Consider the following 23161-nt stretch of genomic DNA (forward strand, 5'->3'; position numbering starts at 1 on the left):
GAGAGAGGGAGAGAGAGATCAACACAGATAGACAGATAGATTGAGAGATATAGATAGTGATTAAAGGCTGACAAATGTTAACTCTAGCTATTATTACAACCTTTCTTAGTACTGTATTCATGAGTGTACGTCCTCCTGCTATCTCCTTCAAGCCTTCACCCCCCCCCCCTCCTGCACACACACTAACACAGAGGGAAATATACATAGAGGTAATATATGAAAGGCGAGAGAGAAGGAAGGAATAACAAACGAGAGTGGGAAGAAAAGACGATGAAAGAAAAAGAGGAGCGAAGGAGGATGAAGACAATGATAAAAAGGAAGGAAGGAAGAAACGAAGGAAGGAAGGATTGACTAAGTGAGGAGAGGAAGGAGTAAGGGAACGAATGATAGGATGGAAGGAAGGATGGTTGGAAATAGAAAGAGGAGAGAGAGAAAAGAGAAGGAAGGAAGGAAGGTAGGAAGGAAGGATTGACTAAGTGAGGAGAGGAAGGAGTAAGGGAACGAAAGATAGGATGGAAGAAAGGATGGTTGGAAGGAGAAAGAAGAGAGGGAGAAAAGAGAAGGAAGGAAGGAAGGAAGGAAGGAAGGAAGGAAGGAAGGCTTGACTAAGTGAGGAGAGGATGGAAGGAAGGATGGTTGGATGTAGGAAGAAAGGAAAGGAGGGAGAGAAGAGGAGAGAAGGAAGGAAGGGAAAAAAGAGGGAGAGAGAAAAATGATGAAAAAAGAGGGAGAGAAAAATGATGAGTCCCAGGAGACGTCACCCCACCCACACGCACACCCACACCCACACTCACACCCACACACACACACACACCTACATCCTCATTATTACTCCTCGGGTCCCACTTACTAACTTCTCTATTCAGTTCACTATCGGCGGGACCTTCGAGGGGGAACTCAAGTATGCACAGCGTGAGGCGTCGAGGGAGGTTAGAAGCGAGTTCTGACGCAGGGAGATGTCACACCACGCCCTCCTCCCTTAATCTTTTATTCTCCCTCACACGCACTGACACGGCATAGACACGAAGGGAGACTAACGCATTTCCTTCACCATTTTTCTCCCTTTTTTTCTCCTTCTCACTCTGTCCTTTCCTCCACCTTCTTTCCTTTATTCTTTTTTTTTAGAGTGAATGAAGCAGCTTATGGGAAAACACATGATAAAAAAGCCTATCAAGCTCCTATATAAGAAAGTAGGGGAGAGTGGCCAAAAGAGAGGTCAATTTCGGGTGGAGAGGTGCCCTGATACTCTCGTCTTGAAAGAGGTCACGTCGTTGGCAGGAGGAAATACAAACGAAGGGAGATTGTTTCAGTTTACCAGTGAAGGGGATGAATGAATGAAGATGCTGGTTAAGTCTTGCATAAGGGATGAGCTAGAGTAGAAAGTCGCGTGCAGCGGGGCCGCGGGAGGGGGGGATACGTGTAGTTAGCAAGTTCAGAAGAGCAGTCAGCATGCAGATATCGATAGAAGATAGAAAGAGGCAACACTGCAGCAGAATATAAGAGATAAAAGACTTCAAGTAAGAGGAGGGGAGTTAATGAGACGAAGACCCTTACACTCCACTCTGTCCAACCAAGGCTGTGTGTGTGGAGCCCCCCCACAATGAGATCCATACTCCATACGAGGGCGGACAAGGCCCCTGTATATGGATAGCATCTATGTGGGGGAGAACTGGCAGAGACGATACAGAACGCCCAACCTCGAAGAAGCTGATTTGAGGAGATATGAAGTTTCCAGATAGGACACCCTTTTCGTCCATCACGCCTCCACCCTGTAACTCCTCCTTACTTTCCCTCCCTACCTCCCTCCGTGACATCTATCCACCCTTTATTTCCTTTCTCCCTTCCTCCCTCACGCGCACCGACACGAAGGGAGAATGACGCCTTAACGTGTACCTCTTCCTTTGCTTCTCTCCCTTCCTTCCTCACTACCTTGAATGTGCTCCCTCCCTGATATTTAAACTCCCTTATTTCTTCCCCTTCATCTCTTTCCCTCCATTCTTTTCCCCCTTCCTCCCTTGCACCGACACTTACCTCATCTCTCTTGTTTTCTTCTCTCTCTCTCTCTCTCTCTCTCTCTCTCTCTCTCTCTCTCTCTCTCTCTCTCTCTCTCTCTCTCTCTCTCTCTCTCTCTCTCTCTCTCTCTCTCTCTCTCTCTCTCTCTCTCTCTCTCTCTCTCTTTCCTTTCATTCACTCTCCTCTCCTTTTTCTTCTTTCTGTTCTTTTCTTTCTTACTCTTTCCTCCTTTCCTTCCCTCTGTTCTTTCTCTCACCCTCCTACTTCCCTATTTTCTTCTTTGTATCCCTTCCTTCCTCACTCCTCCCTTTTTTATCTTCTCTTTGTATTTGTCACGATTTCTTTCTTTTTCCGTTTCCCTCCATCCTTTCTTTCACCCTCCTCTTCCTTTAAATCTCCTCTCTTTCCATTCCTCCGACCTCCATCTCCCTTTCCTCCTTTCTCTCTCTCTCTCTCTCTCTCTCTCTCTCTCTCTCTCTCTCTCTCTCTCTCTCTCTCTCTCTCTCTCTCTCTCTCTCTCTTTCTTTCTTCCTAATTCCCTCTTACTTCCTGGGGAAAGGAGAGAGAGAGAGAGAGAGAAAAGAAGAGAGAAAAAGACACACTCCTACCTCCTTCTAATCTACTTCCTCCTCTTCCTCCTCCTCCTCCTCACTCACTTTTCCTAGTCACCTTCAATCTCTCTCTCTCTCTCTCTCTCTCTCTCTCTCTCTCTCTCTCTCTCTCTCTCACTTCCTGGCGCTGTTCTGATTACCAAGGGAGGAGGAAGCAAAATGTAGGGGGGGAGGGGGGAGGAGGAGGAGGAGGGCACGATACACACACACACACACACACACACACATCCTAAGGCGCAGAAAAAAAATCGAAGCTAAAGGCGAAGAGGAAGAAGAAGAAGACGAAGAAGAAGAAGAAGGGCGGCTGTCTCTACTTACCGAGGGGGACGCTGGCGTGGCTGACGAGGGCGAGGAGGCAGAGGAGCAGCAGCAGCACCCACCAGGAGGCCATGGCGGCGGAAGGGCGTGGAAGGTGACGGAGATGGGCGCTGCGGCAATGATCCAGAGGCGAGGAGTTGGGCGTGGAATTCGAGGCCGAGTCTGAGGAGAAGGGTTGGTTTTGTTATTGTTCTGTATTTAATATTCGTAGGATAGTTAATGTTTTTGTTGTTTGTGTTGTTGATAGAGAGAGCGGATGAGCTTCTGTATGATTGTATGAATTTGTATGTGTGTGTGTGTGTGTGTGTGTGTGTGTGTGTGTGTGTGTGTGTGTGTGTGTGTTTGTGTGTGTGTGTGCTGATTTATCGAACGTTCATAAGAAGGATTTTTGTTAATGATACAGGAAGCAGAATAGTTTTTGTTTATGACTGTGTGTACAAATGTGTAAGGATTGATTGATTGACTATTTTGGCGTTTTCTCTTGGCGCCGCCACTGCATGGTCAAATAGGATGTGTAGGGAGAAAGGTTGGTTTGGTTATTGTATTTTTTATGGTACAGGAAGCAACTCAAACGAAAAACAAAACAAACACAGAAAAACAACCTACAAACAACAAACAAACAAACAAACAAACAAACAAAGCCTGCTCGGCGCTGCTCTTGAAAAAAAGTAAATAATAAAAATTCATGTTTAAAGATCTATAAAATGTTCGTAAGAAGCTTTTTTTTATTAATATGGAAATAGAGCGGCAGCCCGGACCATTGAGATGCAACGAACGAGATACCAACTGTAACCCCTACTGGTATTTAGGATTAGACTTGTAAACTGTGAAACTGACCGTCTGCCGAAAATATATGGGTGGCTTACTTAACAAGCACCACTAATTGGTTGTTAGATGTTGGGTCTAGATCCAGTATATGAGATACCAGATGAAACTAATATATAATATATCTGTGGACTCTCCTGATTATAGAATGACCAGTGACAGACATATTGGAAGGTGGGTACCCCCTGACAGACACACTGAAAAGGGGGGTTAATTGGATCTAGATCCAACTTAGGAGATACCAAGTAAAATTTACACTACAATAGCACTGCACATCCTAGAGTACTGTGGTGGTAATGACAGACATTTTAGTGGGTGGTTACCCCCTGACAGACGCCCCACAACGAGTGGGGAGGGGGAGACAGGATCTAGATTCAACTTAGGAGATACCAAGTAAAATTTACACTACAATAGCACTGCACATCCTAGAGTACTGTGGTGGTAATGACAGACATTTTAGTGGGTGGTTACCCCCTGACAGACACACCCCAACAGGTGGGGAGAGGGAAGGACAAGCCCTGATAATTACTGTATAGCCTACGTATAGTATAGGGCCTATTGAACAGTATTATACATTATTAAGGTATTGTTGCCTTTAGGAACTCTGAAAGCACATTTCGCAGATGGAGCATTACAACAACTCAGAGAGGATTGGCTGTTTCAGAATTAAGAACTATATTGGGCATAGAAGAAGTTGTGCAGCCATCTGTTCAGCTTCGTCAGTGGCGAGTCAAGAAAGATAATGATAGTATAGATGTCATAAGTGCATTACTGAAGGAAACTTGCAATCCCTTTGGAGACCCTGCCTGTAGTTCACCTGACCTCCTGAATATTTCATCTGGAAAAGCTACTGATCAAGAAACTAAGCTTTATCTGCTTGGATCGCTTTCAAGAGGTCGTGAATGCCGATTGACATTCCAGCAAGAGTGCAGTGTTGACAAGACTAGATTTTTAAAGACCATACCAAGAACAAGGGTTAAAAACTTCGCCATGGAGAATAACAATAAAAGGAAATCGATGGTTGCTACACTCAAGTCAGCTGCAGAAGGAGTAAGAGATGTGTTTGCACGTATAATCCAGGTTGCTTCTCATCAGACTACTACCTTGGACCTGAGACACATTCTGTCATTCCCAGTGACAGAAGTTCCCCTTTCACTGGCACACAGCGATGGATCCCCCCTAAAAACCGAAAAGTCAGCCCTACTACGATTACTGGAAAAGCATCTAGACAGCTCATTATCAACTGCGAGTCACCATAATGTGGCAGCAACCATTATCGACGGAGGCTTATTATTCCATACAATCTTGCAGCAGACAATTGGATCTTATGGAGCAATAGCAAGGGAACTTTTGATAAAAATCTGCTCTTTTCCAGGAAACCAAATTCATGTTCTCTTTGATAAGTACATCAACCCGTCACTTAAAGAAAATGAAAGGAAATTAAGAGGGGCAGATAATATTACTAGATTTACAATCACTGGACCAGAACAAATTCCACGACAAGAGGCTCCCAGCTCTTGACAAATGGAAATTTCAAAGATGAACTAGCAAAATTCCTTCTCGTGGAATGGTGTAAGGATCACTATGGTCCAATCATTGGACGTAAGGTTCTAGTAGTGTCACATGGTGGTTATTGCTTGAAGTATTCCTTTAATAGTGAACAAGAGTATATGATCACTGACCAACCAGAAAATCTCCAAGGTCATCATGAGGAGGCAGATACTTTGGTTGCTCTTCATGTATCCAAAGTGCATGGGAATATAATTGTTAGAGCTTCGGATACTGACATTGTAGTAATTCTGTTAGGTTTACTGGGAAAGATGAGTGAAGAAGAGCAAGAAACACGAAGTATTCTGCTGGACTGCGGATATGGAAACAATCGCAGATATATCAACATCAACGAGCTGTTTCATGTTCTGGAATTAAAAAGAGCTGGAATATCAGCCGCATTACCAGCATTCCACGCCTTCACTGGCTCAGATGTCACAGCAGCATTTTACAGGAAAGGAAAAATAAGACCATTTAACGTCATGGCAAACGATGAAACAGGAAAATTTGTAAAAGCTTTCCAGGAACTCTCATCCACTCAGGATCCAGACATAGACACTTTGTCTTCCTTTGTATGTGCTCTATATGGCCATCCACACCTTAGTGACCTTACTGAAGCCAGGTATGTCATGTTCAATAAAATGACTGGATCTGTTAACCAAAGAAATCCTCTAGCGAATGTGAAGCGTATCAATTGTGCACTCCTGCCACCTTGTACCGCAACTCTCAAAAAGAAAATTCAACGTGCTCAGTATCTTAGCATTCTTTGGCACCGAGCTGATAAGCAAAATCCCAGTGACGGATTAGACCTAACTCAATTTGGATGGAAGAAAGATGAGAAAGCTTTTATTCCGGAATGGTTTGAGGGAAGCTCTGTGCCAATGGTCCTCATCCAGAACACTACTAATGTGGCAGAAACTGATACCTGCTCTGATGATATTGATCATGATGAAAGTGATGACCAATGGACAGATGATGAAAGTGCAAGTGATGAAGACACATATTAAATACAGATATTTGTCAAGGCAATGTGTTTTTGCAGATTTGTATCATTATGATGTCGTAATAATAGAAGCATAAATACATCATGAACATTATTGGTTTTAATGCGTTATTTGTATTTATTCACTTATTTATTTATTTATTTATTTATTTATTTTATTTTTACAAATCAGTGGACAGTAATAACTGTTAATGAAATCTGTTTGTTATATGTTAATCTGAGGTAAAAGTATATGACTATATTTTTTGTGATAAATATATATGGACATACCGGTTGCATACCTTTAATGATATTGTGCACATATTTATTTGTGTAAAACGTTCGTTTTGATTTTCTAAAAGGGTTCTATATTAAATGCTACGGATTTCTTATTTTCCTATATGTTCATTCGTAATATATTGGAAATGTACCATTAAGTTGGTATATAGTGTTATGAATAAATGCAGTTTATTATTCCCATTTTTATGTGAAAGTGAGACAAACAATCCTGAAATGGAGACATTTATTTGGTATATACTGTTATGAATAATTATATACTGTTTATTCTTCCTGTTTTTATGTTAAAGTGAGACAAACTTGAAATGCAGACATTTATTAAGGCACTTTGTTTTATAAATTTTTTACCATGGTTAAAATATGAGATTATACTCGTACAGGTAAATATGAACAGACTGTTTTCATGAGTGATTTGTATTTATTTTCAAACAGAGTTGGTCAGTAAGTGTTAAGGAAATGTATTTGTCCTATTAGTTATATCAGTGGGTAAGGCATATGACATTAATACCTTCATGTACGTTAAACCTGCAGTAAACGTATATAGCAATACTTGTATCGATATTATGCTCAAAAAAGATATGTTGGGTTTTTTGTTTTTGTTTGTTTGTTTTTTTCTTTTCTTTTTCAAAAGCAATTTCATTAAATGTTACGGATGTATGATTCTTCCCAATTCAAATCTCTGGCAATACAACTGTACTTGTAAGTACGCACATAACGTACAAATAATTTTATTAGTGATATTTGTTTTAGACAATCATGGGGCTATAGTTAGTACTTGGATGTAAGGCATATTTCGTTAATAGTGATTATATCTTGTGAGTTTTCTTGCCTGGTGGAGACAGACATCAGAGATAATATGTTCGAAGTCACTGAACCTGGTATAGCCTATGTGTATAATAAATCAAATGAAATGTCTGTCAGGGGGTAACCACCCACTAAAATGTCTGTCATTACCACCACAGTACTCTAGGATGTGCAGTGCTATTGTAGTGTAAATTTTACTTGGTATCTCCTAAGTTGAATCTAGATCCTGTCTCCCCCTCCCCACTCGTTGTGGGGCGTCTGTCAGGGGGTAACCACCCACTAAAATGTCTGTCATTACCACCACAGTACTCTAGGATGTGCAGTGCTATTGTAGTGTAAATTTTACTTGGTATCTCCTAAGTTGGATCTAGATCCAATTAACCCCCCTTTTCAGTGTGTCTGTCAGGGGGTACCCACCTTCCAATATGTCTGTCACTGGTCATTCTATAATCAGGAGAGTCCACAGATATATTATATATTAGTTTCATCTGGTATCTCATATACTGGATCTAGACCCAACATCTAACAACCAATTAGTGGTGCTTGTTAAGTAAGCCACCCATATATTTTCGGCAGACGGTCAGTTTCACAGTTCACAAGTCTAATCCTAAATACCAGTAGGGGTTACAGTTGGTATCTCGTTCGTTGCATCTCAATGGTCCGGGCTGCGGGTCTAAAAGCGAAATCATTTATGAATATGTGTATGTATGTATGTATGTATGTATGTATGTGTGTGAATGTATATATGTATGTATGTATTTGCGTGTGATTGTATGTATGTGTGTATGTATGTATGTGTGTGTATGTATGTATGTATGTATGTATGTACGTGAGTGTGTATGTATGTATGTGTGTATGTATGTGTGTATGTATGTATGTATGTATGTATGTAATGACTTATATACTGTGATAAGTTTTTTGTTGTATATACAGAAAGAATAATCGTGCTTGTATGTATAATAATGTATGATAATAATGTAAAATAATAAAGAGTGATCGTGTTTATATGTACCTATGTATGTAAGGATGTCTGTATTTCTGGACAACTTTTTATCAGAAGAAAATAATACACGTGAATAGTCTTTCCTAATTAGAAAAAAACCCTCAACGGGAACTTTTCTGTTTCACTAATAAACAAAGCAGCAACATTTTCCTTATAATAATACACAGCACGACATTGTTTTCCACTTCAACAACAATAACAAATTAATAGCATGGAACGTTTTTCATTAATACAAACACCAAAAACGTTTCTTTCACTAATACACGAATACAGGAATAAGTGAAGCAGAACGGGAAGAAGAAGAAGAAGAAGAAGAAGAAGAAGTTGACAAAGAAGGAAATGAAGACGAAGAAGAAGAAGAAGAAGAAGAAGAAAGAGAAGATGAAGAACCAGAACCAGAAAAAGAAGAAGAAAAGGAAGAAGCAATCAAGATGAATATTGGGAGGAAGATCAACAGGAAGGATATTGCATGGAAGGTAATGGAGGAGGAGGAGGAGGAGGAGGAGGAGGAGGAAGAGGAGGAGGAGATGAAGAGAAAGGAGACTGCAAAAAGGTAACGAAAGAGGAGGAGGAAGCGGAGGAAGAGGAGGAGGAGGAGGAAGAGGAGGAGGAGGAGGAGGAGGAGGAGGAGGAGGAGGAGGAGGAGGAGGAGGAGGAGATGAAGAGAAAGGAGACTACAAAAAGGTAACGAAAGAGGAGGAGGAGGAAGAGGAGGAGGAGGAAGAAGAAGAGGAAGAGAAGAAGGAGAAAGAAGAGATGAGAAAACGTAAAAGGAAATGAAGGAAAAGGGAAAGTAAGAAATAAGAAAAAAAAGAACCATTACCATATTTCACACACACACACACACACACACACACACACACACACACACACACACACACACACACACGGATGTACATCATCAGGGGGAAAAGTCAAAGCCAGATTACGACGCAAACAGATCTGTGAGTGAGTGAGTGAGTGAGTGAGTGAGTGAGTGAGTGTGTGTGTGTGTGTGTTCTAATCAGTCTGTCTATAAACATTTCTGACCATCTATCTATAATTATTTGTCTGTATCTATCTAGTTATCTATCAGCTTGTTTATCTATCTGTCAGGCTGCTTGTTTGCTTGTTTGTTTGTTTGTTTGTGTATAGACTTCACAACTAGTTGACGGGAAATCTCTTCAGTCTTGGCGCGCTGGCTTCGCGTAAGGGGCCGATTGTTATGGCGACTTTCACTGCGACAACTCAAACACACTCTGCGTTCTTACTCCGAATTTAAGTGGAAACAGGACGAAATCTTCAAGTTTTAGTGCATACAAGCAGGCAGGAGTGTCTCTAGAGTGATTTGGTCGAGGATTCAAGGTAACTTATATAAAATAGCACCATGCGTGCACTTTGAAAACGTTGTGTAAAAAATGGCAAATTTGCGTAACTTTAGGTTGAAATCTTTACGTAAAATGAATGATAACTGTAGGATAGTGAAGTCCACAGTTTTACGTATTAGGAAACAAGAAATGTACGTTTAGTTAGTGCCTACATGGCAACTCAGCTCAGTTCCCGCGTCGCCTAACTCGCCTTAGGCACGCAGTCAGCTGGGCACTTCCCTCTGTAAAGGATTATCGCTGTCCTGCCTCTGTTTACTCTCCAAGTAAAGGACCTACAGTTATTCATCGTCTCTGTACCCTTCCCCACAACTGCAAGGATCCAGAGGACGATACAAGAAGACACAGAAGGCAGTGGATCGCGTGGAAGTGACGGAGGAGACACAAGATATGAGGACGCCGCGACCAGCCGGACCCGCCGACGGACGAGTTGCTCCTCGCCGCGGTCGGCAACTACGCCGGCTACCTGGCCAGGTAGGTCCAGGCCAACTCCTCTGTGGCCGAGTGCTGCAAGCAGGAGCTTGCCCAGCAGGAGGAGATGAAGATTACCGTGGAGCTCGAGAGGGGCGACCCGCCCTCTGTGATGTTCGACGCCCTGGTCGAGCTGGTCGACATGGGAGAGCTGGAGACGGGCCGGGCGGTCCTGAAGCGGCCATCTCTCCCAATGGCCCACATGGCGTCCTTCGGGATGTCGCTGTGGGACTCCCTGATGTGCAGGGAGGACAAGAAGGAGCGCAGGTTGAGGTTCCTCTCCCTTGCCATGCGCCACAGGGACGGGTTCAGGCACCTCCTGGAGTTCCTGGCGGCCTCAGACCCGACCTTGCAGGGGTACAGGTGCCAGGAGGGGCACAACCTGGCCAACACCATCTTGCCGCACATCAGCAGGTCCCTCTTCAACTGTTTCGGTGCTAATTTCTCCAAGGACGTGACCTCAGAAGCGAGGAAGAACAAGGCCTTGAAGCAGCCGACCGGCAGGAAGAGGAGCAGTATCGAGGAGGGCAGGAAGGAGACGGCGAGGAACAGGGACGTGTACAAGTCCAGGAAACTGACCGGGGCCCACAAGTCATAGGCCAAAAGGCTAAAGTGATTGCTCAGGGACGAGGGCCAGATAGCCGGCAAGACGTGCTGCGGCAATAGTGACATCGGAATTCAACCAAAATAAGTTGTGATTGTATATAGAAAATGAATAGTTTGCTTTTGTTGAGTAAAATTAAGATGTTTCTGCATGCTTTCCTCAAGTATTAAGTTTCTAATGTGAAAATTAAGTGATTTATTAGATGTTAAAACTTACGTAAAAATTGCACTAAATAAAAAAAAATAAGTAGCTATTTCGGGCAAAAACTTATAAGATATGCTAAATATTGCTATTGATTCTGAAAATATAAGTGATTATCTCTGCATTTGGTGATGTTTGTGCATCTAGCGTAAAATCTGAGGATTTTATAGCCTTTTTAAGTTTTGTTATACTTATATAAAAAACAATTAATCGGAATTTTATTAGGGAACGACTTTGAATTTTTTGATACCGCTGCTCATGGAGACTCATATATGCCTAAGGGAGGTGCCTGTTTTAGTTTCAGGTCGCTAGCTGCTTTGGTTTTGAAAATATTTAAATTTTAAATTTTTGAAAATCGGCCCCCTGCGAATCGGCCCCGCGCCCCGTTTCCCGTCAAGAGATTGTGAAGTCTATGGTTTGTGTGTTATTCAATTAATTCGTCTGTACATGTAACCTTCAATTTATCCTTTTCCTTCCATGTCTATCAATCTATCTATCTATCTATTTATCTATCAGTCTATTCCTGTTTATATCTATTCCTTTATTTATCTCTACCTGCCAATATACTTTAATCTCTCTATCTATCTATCTAAATCAATCTATCTCTTCTGTTATCTATCTTTCTAATCCTCTATCCTTTTCATAGCTATTCCATTATCTATTTACCTACACCTGCCAATCTATTAATCTCTTCCTCTCTAACTATCCATCTACCTCAATCTACCTGTCTACCTGTCCATAGTAAGTGCTCCTCGCTCATCCATCGTGGCCGCGAGCGTCATCACAGGTAATCAGTCAGGTGTGTCAGGTGATAGCGCCTCCAGGTGATAAATGACTCTCTCTCTCTCTCTCTCTCTCTCTCTCTCTATTATCATCTATCATTATTATTATTATCCTTATTATCACCCTTCGTCCGTCTTCTGTACCTTGTCTTTCGTGCTGCCTCTCTCTCTCTCTCTCTCTCTCTCTCTCTCTCTCTATTATCATCTATCATTATTATTATTATCAATATTATCACCCTTCGTCCGTCTTCTGTACCTTGTCTTTCGTGCCTCTCTCTCTCTCTCTCTCTCTCTCTCTCTTTTGTGGTGCAGGGTCGAAGAGGGATATGACGAGGAAACTAACACACACACACACACACACACACACACACACACACACACACACACACACACACACACACACACACACACACACACACACACACACACACACACACACACACACACACACAGCCATCAGGTGAGTATCCTAATGGTTCGTTTATCACTGTTCACCTGCTCACCCTCCCCTACCCCCGCCCTCCCCCTTCCCCCTCCCCTCACCCCCGCTAATAATTCACAGGTGCGCTCTGATATCGACACCCGCCCCATATATCACCTCGCCCCCCCCTGTGCACCTCCCTTTACCCATACGTTGTCCCTCCTCTTCGCCCTCCCCAGCTAGGAATTTCGAGTATAAGGCGCCGGGAGTAATGCTGTCCTTGTATAATTCGCAGGTGAGATCTCGTCTCGAATACACAGTGCAGTTCTGGTCCCCTAATTGCAAGGAGATTGGATTGTTAGAGGGTAGAGCGACGCGTTATGGAAATGATGCAATCGTTGAGGACTCGACCTTATGGAGAATGACTCACTCTCTTTACGTTCGAAAAAGAGACGCTTGCGAGGGCATCCGACACAAGTCTTCAGGTATCAGGGCACCTCTCCTCCCGAAATTGACCTATCTTTCGGCCACTCCTCTAACTCTTCTTGCGAGCAGTGACTAGCGGGCTTATTTTTTCATATTTGTTTCCTTTTTTTATGTCCTTGAACTGACTCCTTTGCTGTAAAAAAAATGTCGATGACTCTAAGCTCTTCACATTATATACTAACCCGTCACACAATTTGAGTGAAGTGATACAATAGACATCGACAGGAGTTGTTTTCGAAGGGAGTCATCCGTCACTGGAACAACCTTCATGCGAGAGCAGTTAGTGGGAAAATGATCAACTCCTTAGAGAGAGAAAAAAAGGAATAACACAAAAAATAGAAGAGAAAAGCAAACAAACAGAAGCACAGAAAAAGAACAGAAAAAAACTAATACCTTTCCTTTACTTTCATGAACACCAACAAACAAGACGAGAGCAGTTAGTGGGAAAATGAACAACTCCTTAGACTTAGAGAGAAAAAAGAAATAACAAAAAAAATAGAAGAGAAAAACAAACATACACAAAAGCACAAAAAAAGAACAGAAAAAAAACTAACACATTCCCTTTGTTTTCATCATCAACACCAACAAACAAGACGAGGGCAGTTAGTGGGAAAATGAACAACTCCTTAGACTTAGAGAGAAAAAAAGGAATAACAAAAAAAGAAGAGAAAAACAAACATAAACAAAAGCACAAAAAAAGAACAGAAAAAAAACTAACACATTCCCTTTATTTTCATCATCAACACCAACAAACAAGACGAGGGCAGTTAGTGGGAAAATGAACAACTCCTTAGACTTAGAGAAAAAAAAAGGAATAACACAAAAAATAGAAGAAGAAGAAGAAGAAGAAGAAGAAGAAGAAGCAAACATAAACGAAAGCACAAAAAAACAACAAAAAACTAACACATTCCCTCTATTTTCAACGTCAACACCAACAAACAACACCCAGAGCAGCGGCCTCAACACAGCAGCCCTTCCCGCGCCCCGTCCCCGTAGTCTGTCTGTCGGCTTAGGTTGCCAAGTTCCGTGAAGGAGGCGTTGGGGCGGACAGGCCTAGAAAGGGCGTCTGGAGGCCTAAAAGGGAAGTGGAGGCGACAAAACAGCCCTTGAGAGTTAGTTAGCAAAGGTCCACCTCACCTCACCTGTTCCTCCTCCTCCTCCTCCTCCTCTTCCTCCTGCTCGTCCTCTTGCTCTTCTTCCGTCTAATCAACTCTCGCAAGGCCTTAAGAGTTAGTTCTTATGAGCTCTCCTCCTCCTCCTCCTTCTCCTCTTCCTCCTGCTCCTCCTTTTGCTCTTCTTCCGTCTAATCAACTCTCGCAAGGCCTTCAGAGTTAGTTCTTATGAGCTCTCCTCCTCCTCCTCCTTCTCCTCTTCCTCCTCCTCCTCCTTCTCTTCCTCCTCCTTTTCCACAGTTTACATTCCTCAGGTTTCCAGAGGTATCCACTTATCGACCAGCCCAGGAGGGAGGATTAACAGCTACCCCAGCCCGCGTCTTCGTACCCAGGCGCTCTAACCACTGCAACACGGAGTCAAACCGCTATTATTTCTTTCTGGCAGCCCCTTCCCCCCTGCCTCCCCCGCCCCCCTCCTACGTCCTACTCACGCGAGGCAGCAAGAAAGATCCGAGGAATGAAGAGAGGATGTCAAAGGCTCATGGTAAAGGCTCATGGTGAAAGGCTCCTGGTAAAGGCTCATGGTAAAGGCTCATGATAAAGACTCACGGTAAAGGCTCATGGTAAAGGCTCATGATAAAGGCTCACGGTAAAGGCTCATGGTAAAGGCTCATGGTAAAGGCTCACGGTAAAGGCTCATGGTAAAGGCTCATGATAAAGGCTCACGGTAAAGGCTCATGGTAAAGACTCACGATAAAGGCTCATGGTAAAGGCTCATGGTAAAGGCTCCTGGTGAAAGGCTCATGGTGAAAGGCTCCTGGTAAAGGCTCCTGGTAAAGGCTCCTGGTGAAAGGCTCCTGGTAAAGGCTCCTGGTAAAGACTCCTGGTGAAAGGCTCATGATAAAGGCTCATGGTAAAGGCTCATGGTAAAGGCTCATGGTGAAAGGCTCATGGTAAAGGCTCATGGTGAAAGGCTCATGGTAAAGGCTCTTCATAATGTTTTTTTTTTCTTGTTGGACGTGTATCCTCTGCCCACCCAACCCCCAACCAACCCACCACCACCACCACCACCACCATCCTCGAACCACGTCCCCATCCACTTCCCCCCCCACCCCCCTCCCCCGTGAAGAAACAAAGACTAATAGCCTTTTCCATTTAGCGTAACCCGTTTCTGGGTCATGATCTGTAGAGTCCCTTGATAGATAGAGTCCCGACAGCCTAAGATTTGGACGCCATTATTGGCCCTGTCTTCGCCGCGAGACCGTGTGCTAGTGTTTGAAAAGCGCGGCGAAAACACAGGGCCAATAATGGCGTCCAAATCTTAGGTTGTCGGGACTCTATGAGGGACTCTACAGATCACGACCCAGAAACGGGTTACGCTAAATGGAAGATGCTATAAATGTATAAGTATGTCCCGCGCTGATGCGAAGTGTGTGAAGGCCCATGACAAATACTCCTTCAATGTTTACTTTTATTATTATTTTTTTTTTATATCAAGTGGAAGGGTCTTTTCTGCCCCCCCACCCCTCCCAACCCCGCTCCCACCCCCCCACCCGTGAAGAAACTAAGACTGAATGAATAAGTATTTCCCGCGGTGGTGTGAAGTGACTGAAGGCTCATGACAAATACTCCTTCAATGTTTTTTTTTTTATTTTTTTTGTTTTTTATTTTTTTTTTACAACAAAGGAGACAGCTCAACGGCACACAAAAAAAGAAACAATAATAAAAAAAGCCCGCTACTTGATGTTCCTATGATTCATTCACTTTTATTATTTTTCTTTATCAAGTGGAAGGGCCTCTGTTACGATGTTTTCTTTACCGGGCATCAACCTCTCTCCCTCCAGCTTCCTTTTCACGAGTATAAACGAAGATCTAAAATGAGTAGAAGTGGTAGAGAATTCGAAAACAATGATTATAAATGATTTGAGAGGTGTTTTGATACTCTGTTACGATGTTTTCTTTACTTGGCATCATTCTCTTTCCCTCCCTCCCGCCCTACAGTTACCTTTTCACGAGTATAACCGAAGATCTATAATGAGTAAACGTGGTAGAGAATTCGAAAACAATGATTAGAAACGAATTGAGAGGTGTTTTGATACTCTGTTACGATGTTTTCTTTACTTGGCATCATTCTCTCTCCCTCCCTCCCTCCAGCTTCCTTTTCACGAGTATAACCGAAGATCTATAATGAGTAAACGTGGTAGAGAATTCGAAAACAATGATTAGAAACGAATTGAGAGGTGTTTTGATACTCTGTTACGATGTTTTCTTTACTTGGCATCATTCTCTCTCCCTCCCTCCCTCCAGCTTCCTTTTCACGAGTATAACCGAAGATCTATAATGAGTAAACGTGGTAGAGAATTCGAAAACAATGATTAGAAACGAATTGAGAGGTGTTTTGATACTCTGTTACGATGTTTTCTTTACTTGGCATCATTCTCTTTCCCTCCCTCCCGCCCTCCAGTTACCTTTTCACGAGTATAACCGAAGATCTAAAATGAGTAAACGTGGTAGATAATTCGAAAACCTTTATTATAAACGAATTGAGAGGTGTTATGATAGTCTTTTGCGATGTTTTCTTTATTTGGCATCAACATATTTCCCTCCCTCCCTCCAGTTTCCTTTTCACGAGCATAACCGAAGACTTAAATGAGTAAACGTGGTAGATAATTCGAAAACCTTGATTATAAACGAATTGAGAGGTGTTATGATAGTCATTTGCGATGTTTTCTTTACTTGGCATCAACATATTTCCCTCCCTCCCTCCAGTTTCCTCTTCATGAGTATAACCGAAGATCTAAAATGAGTAGAAGTGGTAGAGAATTCGAAAACCTTGATTATAAACGAATTGAGAGGTGTTATGATAGTCTTTTGCGATGTTTTCTTTATTTGGCATCAACATATTTCCCTCCCTCCCTCCAGTTTCCTTTTCACGAGTATAACCGAAGATCTATAATGAGTAAAAGTGGTAGAGAATTCGAAAACCATGATTGGAAACGAATTGAGAGGTGTTTTGATACTCTGTTACGATGTTTTCTTTACCGGGCATCATCCTCTTTTCCTCCCTCCCGCCCTCCAGTTTCCATTTCACGCGTATAGCCGAGATCTTACATGAATAAAAGTGTGTTATTTCTATTTCTCTGAGTAGTGACAGCGGCGTGTGGCAAAGGCGCTCAGTTCCGATGTCTCCTTTGCCTCCGTCCTCCCTTCTCTCCGCCCGCCCTCCAGCTTCCCTTTCACTCGAAGAACCAAAGACTTGAACGAAGGGGTGTGTTGTTCTTTAATCTCTGGTTGGTGGCGGCGGCAAGTGTGGCAGATAGCGCTCCCTCACGATGTCTCCTCTACCGGACACCCTCCTTTTCTCCTTTATCACACGACCACTTCGTTCCAATGTCTTTTCTACCGGGCAGCATCCTCATCCGCCCTCACACTCCCTCCACCTCCCCATCGCCCTAAGAGGCAGACCTTTCCGTGTAGTCTCATCACCAAATGAAAGAGACAAAACAGACCAATTCCCTTCTGGGCGGCGCAGTTCGTCACTTCCCCGGCGGCCCAATCACCGAGATTACCCCGCAAAGAACCGCCCCAAACCTGACCGTCAAAGTATTGGCTCGAGAGGGTGAGGCGCCATTGGTCCGTCCCCCGCCGGCCGCTGACTGAAGGCCCCTGACGAAGACCCGAGGCTGCTGACGCTAATTGAGGCTTTTTGATGCTGATTTAAGGATGCTGACGCTCCGCTGGGACGTGGTGCTGACGCTAGCCTGAGACCTCTGATGGTGAACTGAGACTACTGACGATGAAACTGAGACCGCTGACGATGAACTGATGTGTGATCTCTCTCTCTCTCTCTCTCTCTCTCTCTCTCTCTCTCTCTCTCTCTCTCTCTCTCTCTCTCTCTCTCTCTCTCTCTCTCTCTCTCTCTCACATCAATTCATCGTCAGCGGTTTCAGTTTCATCGTCAGCAGTCTCAGTTCACCATCAGAGTCTCAGTCCCCCCCCCACCTCAATTCACTTCCTTCCCCACCCCCAACTTCCTACAACCCCCCACCTCCTCCTATTGCTCCTCCTCCAATCCGCCCCTCCTTCCCAACTCCTTCCTCCTCCTCCAACTCCTCTCTCCCCCCTTCCCCCTCAGCCTCCCTCTCCCGACCTCCTCTTCCCTCTTCCCCCTTCCCCCTCCTCCCCCATACATGACCTCATTCGTACTTCCCCGGCTCCTGTTTTTTTTCTTTTTATTTTTTGCTTCATCCTTGTCCCCGTTTTCCTCCCCCAACCTACCTCACCCTACCCCAGCTTCGCCTTTCCCCCACCTCCAACCCCCTCCCACTCCCTCCTCCCTTTCCCTCACCTCATCTCATCTCCCCGAACTCCAACCCCCACCCCTCCCTTATCCCCCTCCCACCAACCTGCTCCTCCACCCCTTCCCGCAACCCCCTTCCCCCACCTTTCTCCTCAATCACCCAATTCCCCCTTTTCCCAACCCCCAATCTGCACTCCCCCCCCTCCTCAACCAACCCCCTACTCCCTCCCCCCAGACATTACTCATGACCTCAATTTTACTTCCGTGGATCTAAATTCATTCTTTTTGCGTCCCCCCCCCCCCCCCCGAGATCAAGCATACAGCGCTGGCAGGCAATCTTTCGAGGCTTCAGGCGCGGTGTGGTCGTTTTTTTTTTTTTTTTTTTTAACGACGCCATGTATGTGTGTGTGTGTGTGTGTGTGTGTGTGTGTGTGTGGTGTGTGTGTGTGTGTGTGTGTGTGTGTGTGTGTGTGTGTTTTACTTTTTCGTAATTGTGTTTCTGCGTTACTCTCTCTACTTTACTTTTATTTCTTCTTATTTTACTTCTTTTACAAGTTCGTGAGCTGCATGGTTTTTTGGAGGTTTTGAGAGGGCAAGATTCTGCTACAAGTGTCTTCTGTGTCTCTTATGTCTCCTTAGCCTATTTGTTATCGAGTGTAATGAAAGATAAGTGCTTTTCTCCACTACTTTTCACATCTAAGTTTGTGGGTTCGGGTTACTTGGAAGCTTTGAACGGCCAAGTATCCGCTATCAAATGTCTTCAGTGCCTTTCTTCCCCTCTCCTCACCTTTGCCAGTTTGCTCCAATGTGTTATGAATAATGGGTGTTTCTGCGTTACTTCTACTTCTATATTTGTGGGCTGCATGTTTTTTTGGGAGTTCTGAGAGGGCAAGTGTATGTTACTTAGTGTTTTTTGTGTCAGTATGTCTCCTTAGCACGGTTTTTGTGTTTTTCTATGTTCGTGGGCTGTATGTTTTTTGGGAGTTCTGAGAGGGCAAGTGTCTGTTACTTAGTGTTTTTTGTGTCAGTATGTCACCTAAGCACGGTTTGTGTGTTTTTCTATGTTCGTGGGCTGTATGTTTTTTGGGAGTTCTGAGAGGGCAAGTGTATGTTACTTAGTGTTTTTTGTGTCAGTATGTCACCTAAGCACGGTTTTTGTGTTTTTCTATGTTCGTGTGCTGCATGTTTTTTGGGAGTTGTGAGAGGGCAAGTGTCTTTTACTTAGTGTTTTTTGTGTCAGTATGTCACCTAAGCACGGTTTTTGTGTTTTTCTATGTTCGTGTGCTGCATGTTTTTTTGGGAGTTGTGAGAGGGCAAGTGTCTGTTACTTAGTGTTTTTTGTGTCAGTATGTCTCCTTAGCACGGTTTTTGTGTTTTTCTATGTTCGTGGGCTGTATGTTTTTTGGGAGTTCTGAGAGGGCAAGTGTATGTTACTTAGTGTTTTTTGTGTCAGTATGTCTCCTTAGAACGGTTTTTGTGTTTTTCTATGTTCGTGGGCTGTATGTTTTTTGGGAGTTGTGAGAGGGCAAATGTCTGTTACTAAGTGTGTTCTGCGTCAGTATAGCTCCTTAGCCTGTTTGTTACCGAGTGTTATGAACGGTTTATGTGTTTTTCTATGATCGAGGGCTGCATGTTTTTTGGGAGTTTTGAGCGGGTAAGTGTCTGTTACCAAGTGTGTTCTGCGTCAGTATGTCTCTTAGCCAAATCGTTTCCATGTGTTATGAAAGATTGGTATATTTCTCCACTACTTCCACATCTAAGTTCGTGGATTGCGTGTTTTTTGGAAGGACGTTTGGATAAGTGTTTCCTACCAATTGTATTATCTGTGTCATTCCGTCCCAAGTCTCCTTAGCCTGTTTGTTACCGAGTGTTATGAAAGATTAACGGATTTCTCCACTACTTTCACATCAAAGTTTGTGAGATGCGAGTTTTGGGGAAGCATGTGTAGGTAAATGTTCCCTACCAGGTATTATGTGTCATTTCGTCTCATGTCTCCTTAGCCTGTTTGTTACCGAGTGTTATGAAAGATTAATGCATTCCTACACTACTTTCACATCTAAGTTTGTGAGATGCGAGTTTTGGGGAAGCATGTATAGGGTGAGGGAGGAAGAGAGACAGAGAGAGATAGACAATTGAGGAGGGATAGAAAGCAGAGAGAGGGAGGAGGAGAGACAGAGAGAGAGGGGATGAGGGTGAGGGAGGGAGAGAGACAGAGTGAGATAGAGAGTTACGGAGAGATAGAAAGCAAAGAAAAATGTTCCCAACCAGGTATTATGTGTCATTTCGTCTCATGTCTCCTTAGCCTGTTTGTTACCGAGTGTTATGAAAGATTAATGGATTTCTCCACTATCACATCTAAGTTCGTGGATTGCGTTTTTTTTGGAAGGGCGTATGAATAAGTATTTCCTATCAAGTATTACCTGTTTCATTTCGTCTCTTATATATCTCCTTTGGCTGTTGGTTACGATGTGTTATAAGAATGAGTGTTTCTGCGTTACTTTCACTTCTATGACTGTGGGCTGCATATTAGTGAAAGCTCTGAGACGCCTTGCAACTTCCTTCTACGTCCTTCAGTCTCCTTTGTACCCTGCTGGTTATCAAGTGCGCGTGTGAGATCGATGAAGGCTGTCACTCGGGGTCACCGGTGAGGGATGCGCGGGCCACCGGGGACCATGACTCAGGGCCGTATTTTAAGACACCATCGCTTCTCACATCAGCTATTTCTAAAGGTCAAAGAGGGGATCAATCTGTTTTTCATGAGTGTTTTTTAAGGTTCATGGCACAGAAGAAGGGTCAAACTACCACCAGGGTCATAAAACTACCCCTGGAATGAGTGTTTTTTAAGGTTCATGGCACAGAAGAAGGGTCAAACTACCACCGGGGTCATAAAACTACTCTTGGAATGAATGTTTTTTTAAGGTCCATGGCACAGAAGAAGGGTCAAACTACCACTAAGGTCATGAAACTACCCTTGGAATGAGTGTTTTTTAAGGTTCATGGCACAGAAGAAGGGTCAAACTACCACCGGGGTCATAAAACTACCCCTGGAATGAGTGTTTTTTAAGGTTCATGGCACAGAAGAAGGGTCAAACTACCACCAGGGTCATAAAACTACCCTGGAATGAGTGTTTTTTAAGGTTCATGGCACAGAAGAAGATTTAAACTACCACCAGGGTCATAAAACTACCCCTGGAATGAGTGTTTTTTAAGGTTCATGGCACAGAAGAAGGGTCAAACTACCACCGGGGTCATAAAACTACTCTTGGAATGAATGTTTTTTTAAGGTCCATGGCACAGAAGAAGGGTCAAACTACCACTAAGGTCATGAAACTGCCCTTGGAATGAATGTTTTTTTAAGGTCCATGGCACAGAAGAAGGGTCAAACTACCACTAAGGTCATGAAACTACCCTTGGAATGAATGTTTTTTTAAGGTCCATGGCACAGAAGAAGGGTCAAACTACCACTAAGGTCATGAAACTACCCTTGGAATGAATGTTTTTTAAGGTCCATGGCACAGAAGAAGGGTCAAACTACCACTAAGGTCATAAAACTACCCCTGGAATGAGTGTTTTTTAAGGTTCATGGCACAGAAGAAGGGTCAAACTACCACCGGGGTCATAAAACTACTCTTGGAATGAATGTTTTTTAAGGTCCATGGCACAGAAGAAGGGTCAAACTACCACTAAGGTCATGAAACTGCCCTTGGAATGAATGTTTTTTTAAGGTCCATGGCACAGAAGAAGGGTCAAACTACCACTAAGGTCATGAAACTACCCTTGGAATGAGTGTTTTTAAGGTTCATGGCACAGAAGAAGGGTCAAACTACCACCAGGGTCATAAAACTACCCCTGGAAAGACCTACAGCTCCTACGAAAGCCATGTCAAATATGTAAACTTGGGCGACGAAATGTTTTAAAATACGACCCTCGGCCCCAGCGTTGCCAAAGTATCGTACTCAGCGCATTGCATTTTTGTAGTTTCTGACCGATAACTCTAGCAAGAAAGAACGAAACCGATCAATATTTAACAGTTTTAACGCTAACTTTAATTTCCTATCGTTATTTGTGTGGTTACGACAGTCTTGGAGCCTAAAAATGACAAATGCAGTGTTCAGTGCACGACAATTTGGCAACGTTGCTCAGCCCTGTAAGTAGAGGGCGTATTTCATCTTTATTTATACCCTCTTGTTATTTATACCCTCTTGTTATTTGTTTCATTGTTTTTTCCTCGTTATTTTTGTTTTTGCTTTCACTTCTTTATTTTTCTATTTATCAGTCGTTTTTTCTTCTCGTCAAAAAAAGGCGAGTCCTGCAACGCCCCCTCACAGTACGCCACGCAGCCCCCCAAAACGCCCCCGTACCCCGGCAGCCTCACGCCCGGCCACGGCAAGGCGCTCAAGGGTGTCGTGATGTGTTCTCAGGAAAGGCTCTGACCGGACGAACCCACGACGGAGCATTACACACATAAAATAGACACAAAAATGTACGCTTAAAATAACCCCACCACACCCACCCACCCACCCACACACACACCCACACCCACCCACACACCCACACCCACACCCACACACACACAAAGGACGTAGCCAGTTGGAGAAGAACCACCAACACAATGCAACGTAACTCTGTGTGTGCGTGTGTGTGTGTGTGTGTGTGTGTGTGTGTGTGTGTGTGTGTGTGGGTGGGTGTGAAAGCGCGTCTCACACCTGTACCTTCACAACTAAACCATTTTTTCTTCTAAATGTACCCTTGATTAAAAAAATAAAAAAAACATTATTTCCTTAAACTTGAGAAACAACAGCAAGATAAACTGCGTCCCACACTCTAGCCAACAAAAATGAACTAGTGTTGTGTGTGTCGGGGCGGGTGAGACACATGCAGAAACACGGAGAAACAAAAAAAAATAGGGTACGTTACAAGAAAAATAGGTACGAACAAGTGCAGTGGGGATGGGTTAAAATAGCTGGAACACAGACGGACAGAGGACGCGTGGAAATGTCAAAACAGGTGAAACAGAGA

General features: G+C 43.5%; 1 protein-coding gene across 1 annotated transcript in view; it reads right to left on the bottom strand.

Moving 5' to 3' along the window:
* Nucleotides 1-23161, bottom strand: part of LOC127000573 (hemicentin-2-like) — a 191682-nt gene that overhangs the window by 77470 nt on the left and 91051 nt on the right. The window contains exon 3 of the mRNA XM_050864400.1: nucleotides 2943-3104. Coding sequence (XP_050720357.1) covers nucleotides 2943-3015 — 73 coding nt within the window. The 5' untranslated portion in view covers nucleotides 3016-3104. The remainder of the gene's footprint in view (nucleotides 1-2942; nucleotides 3105-23161) is intronic.

Source organism: Eriocheir sinensis, chromosome 19 (genome assembly GCF_024679095.1).
Source record: "Eriocheir sinensis breed Jianghai 21 chromosome 19, ASM2467909v1, whole genome shotgun sequence".
In the NCBI taxonomy this organism is placed as follows: domain Eukaryota; kingdom Metazoa; phylum Arthropoda; class Malacostraca; order Decapoda; family Varunidae; genus Eriocheir; species Eriocheir sinensis.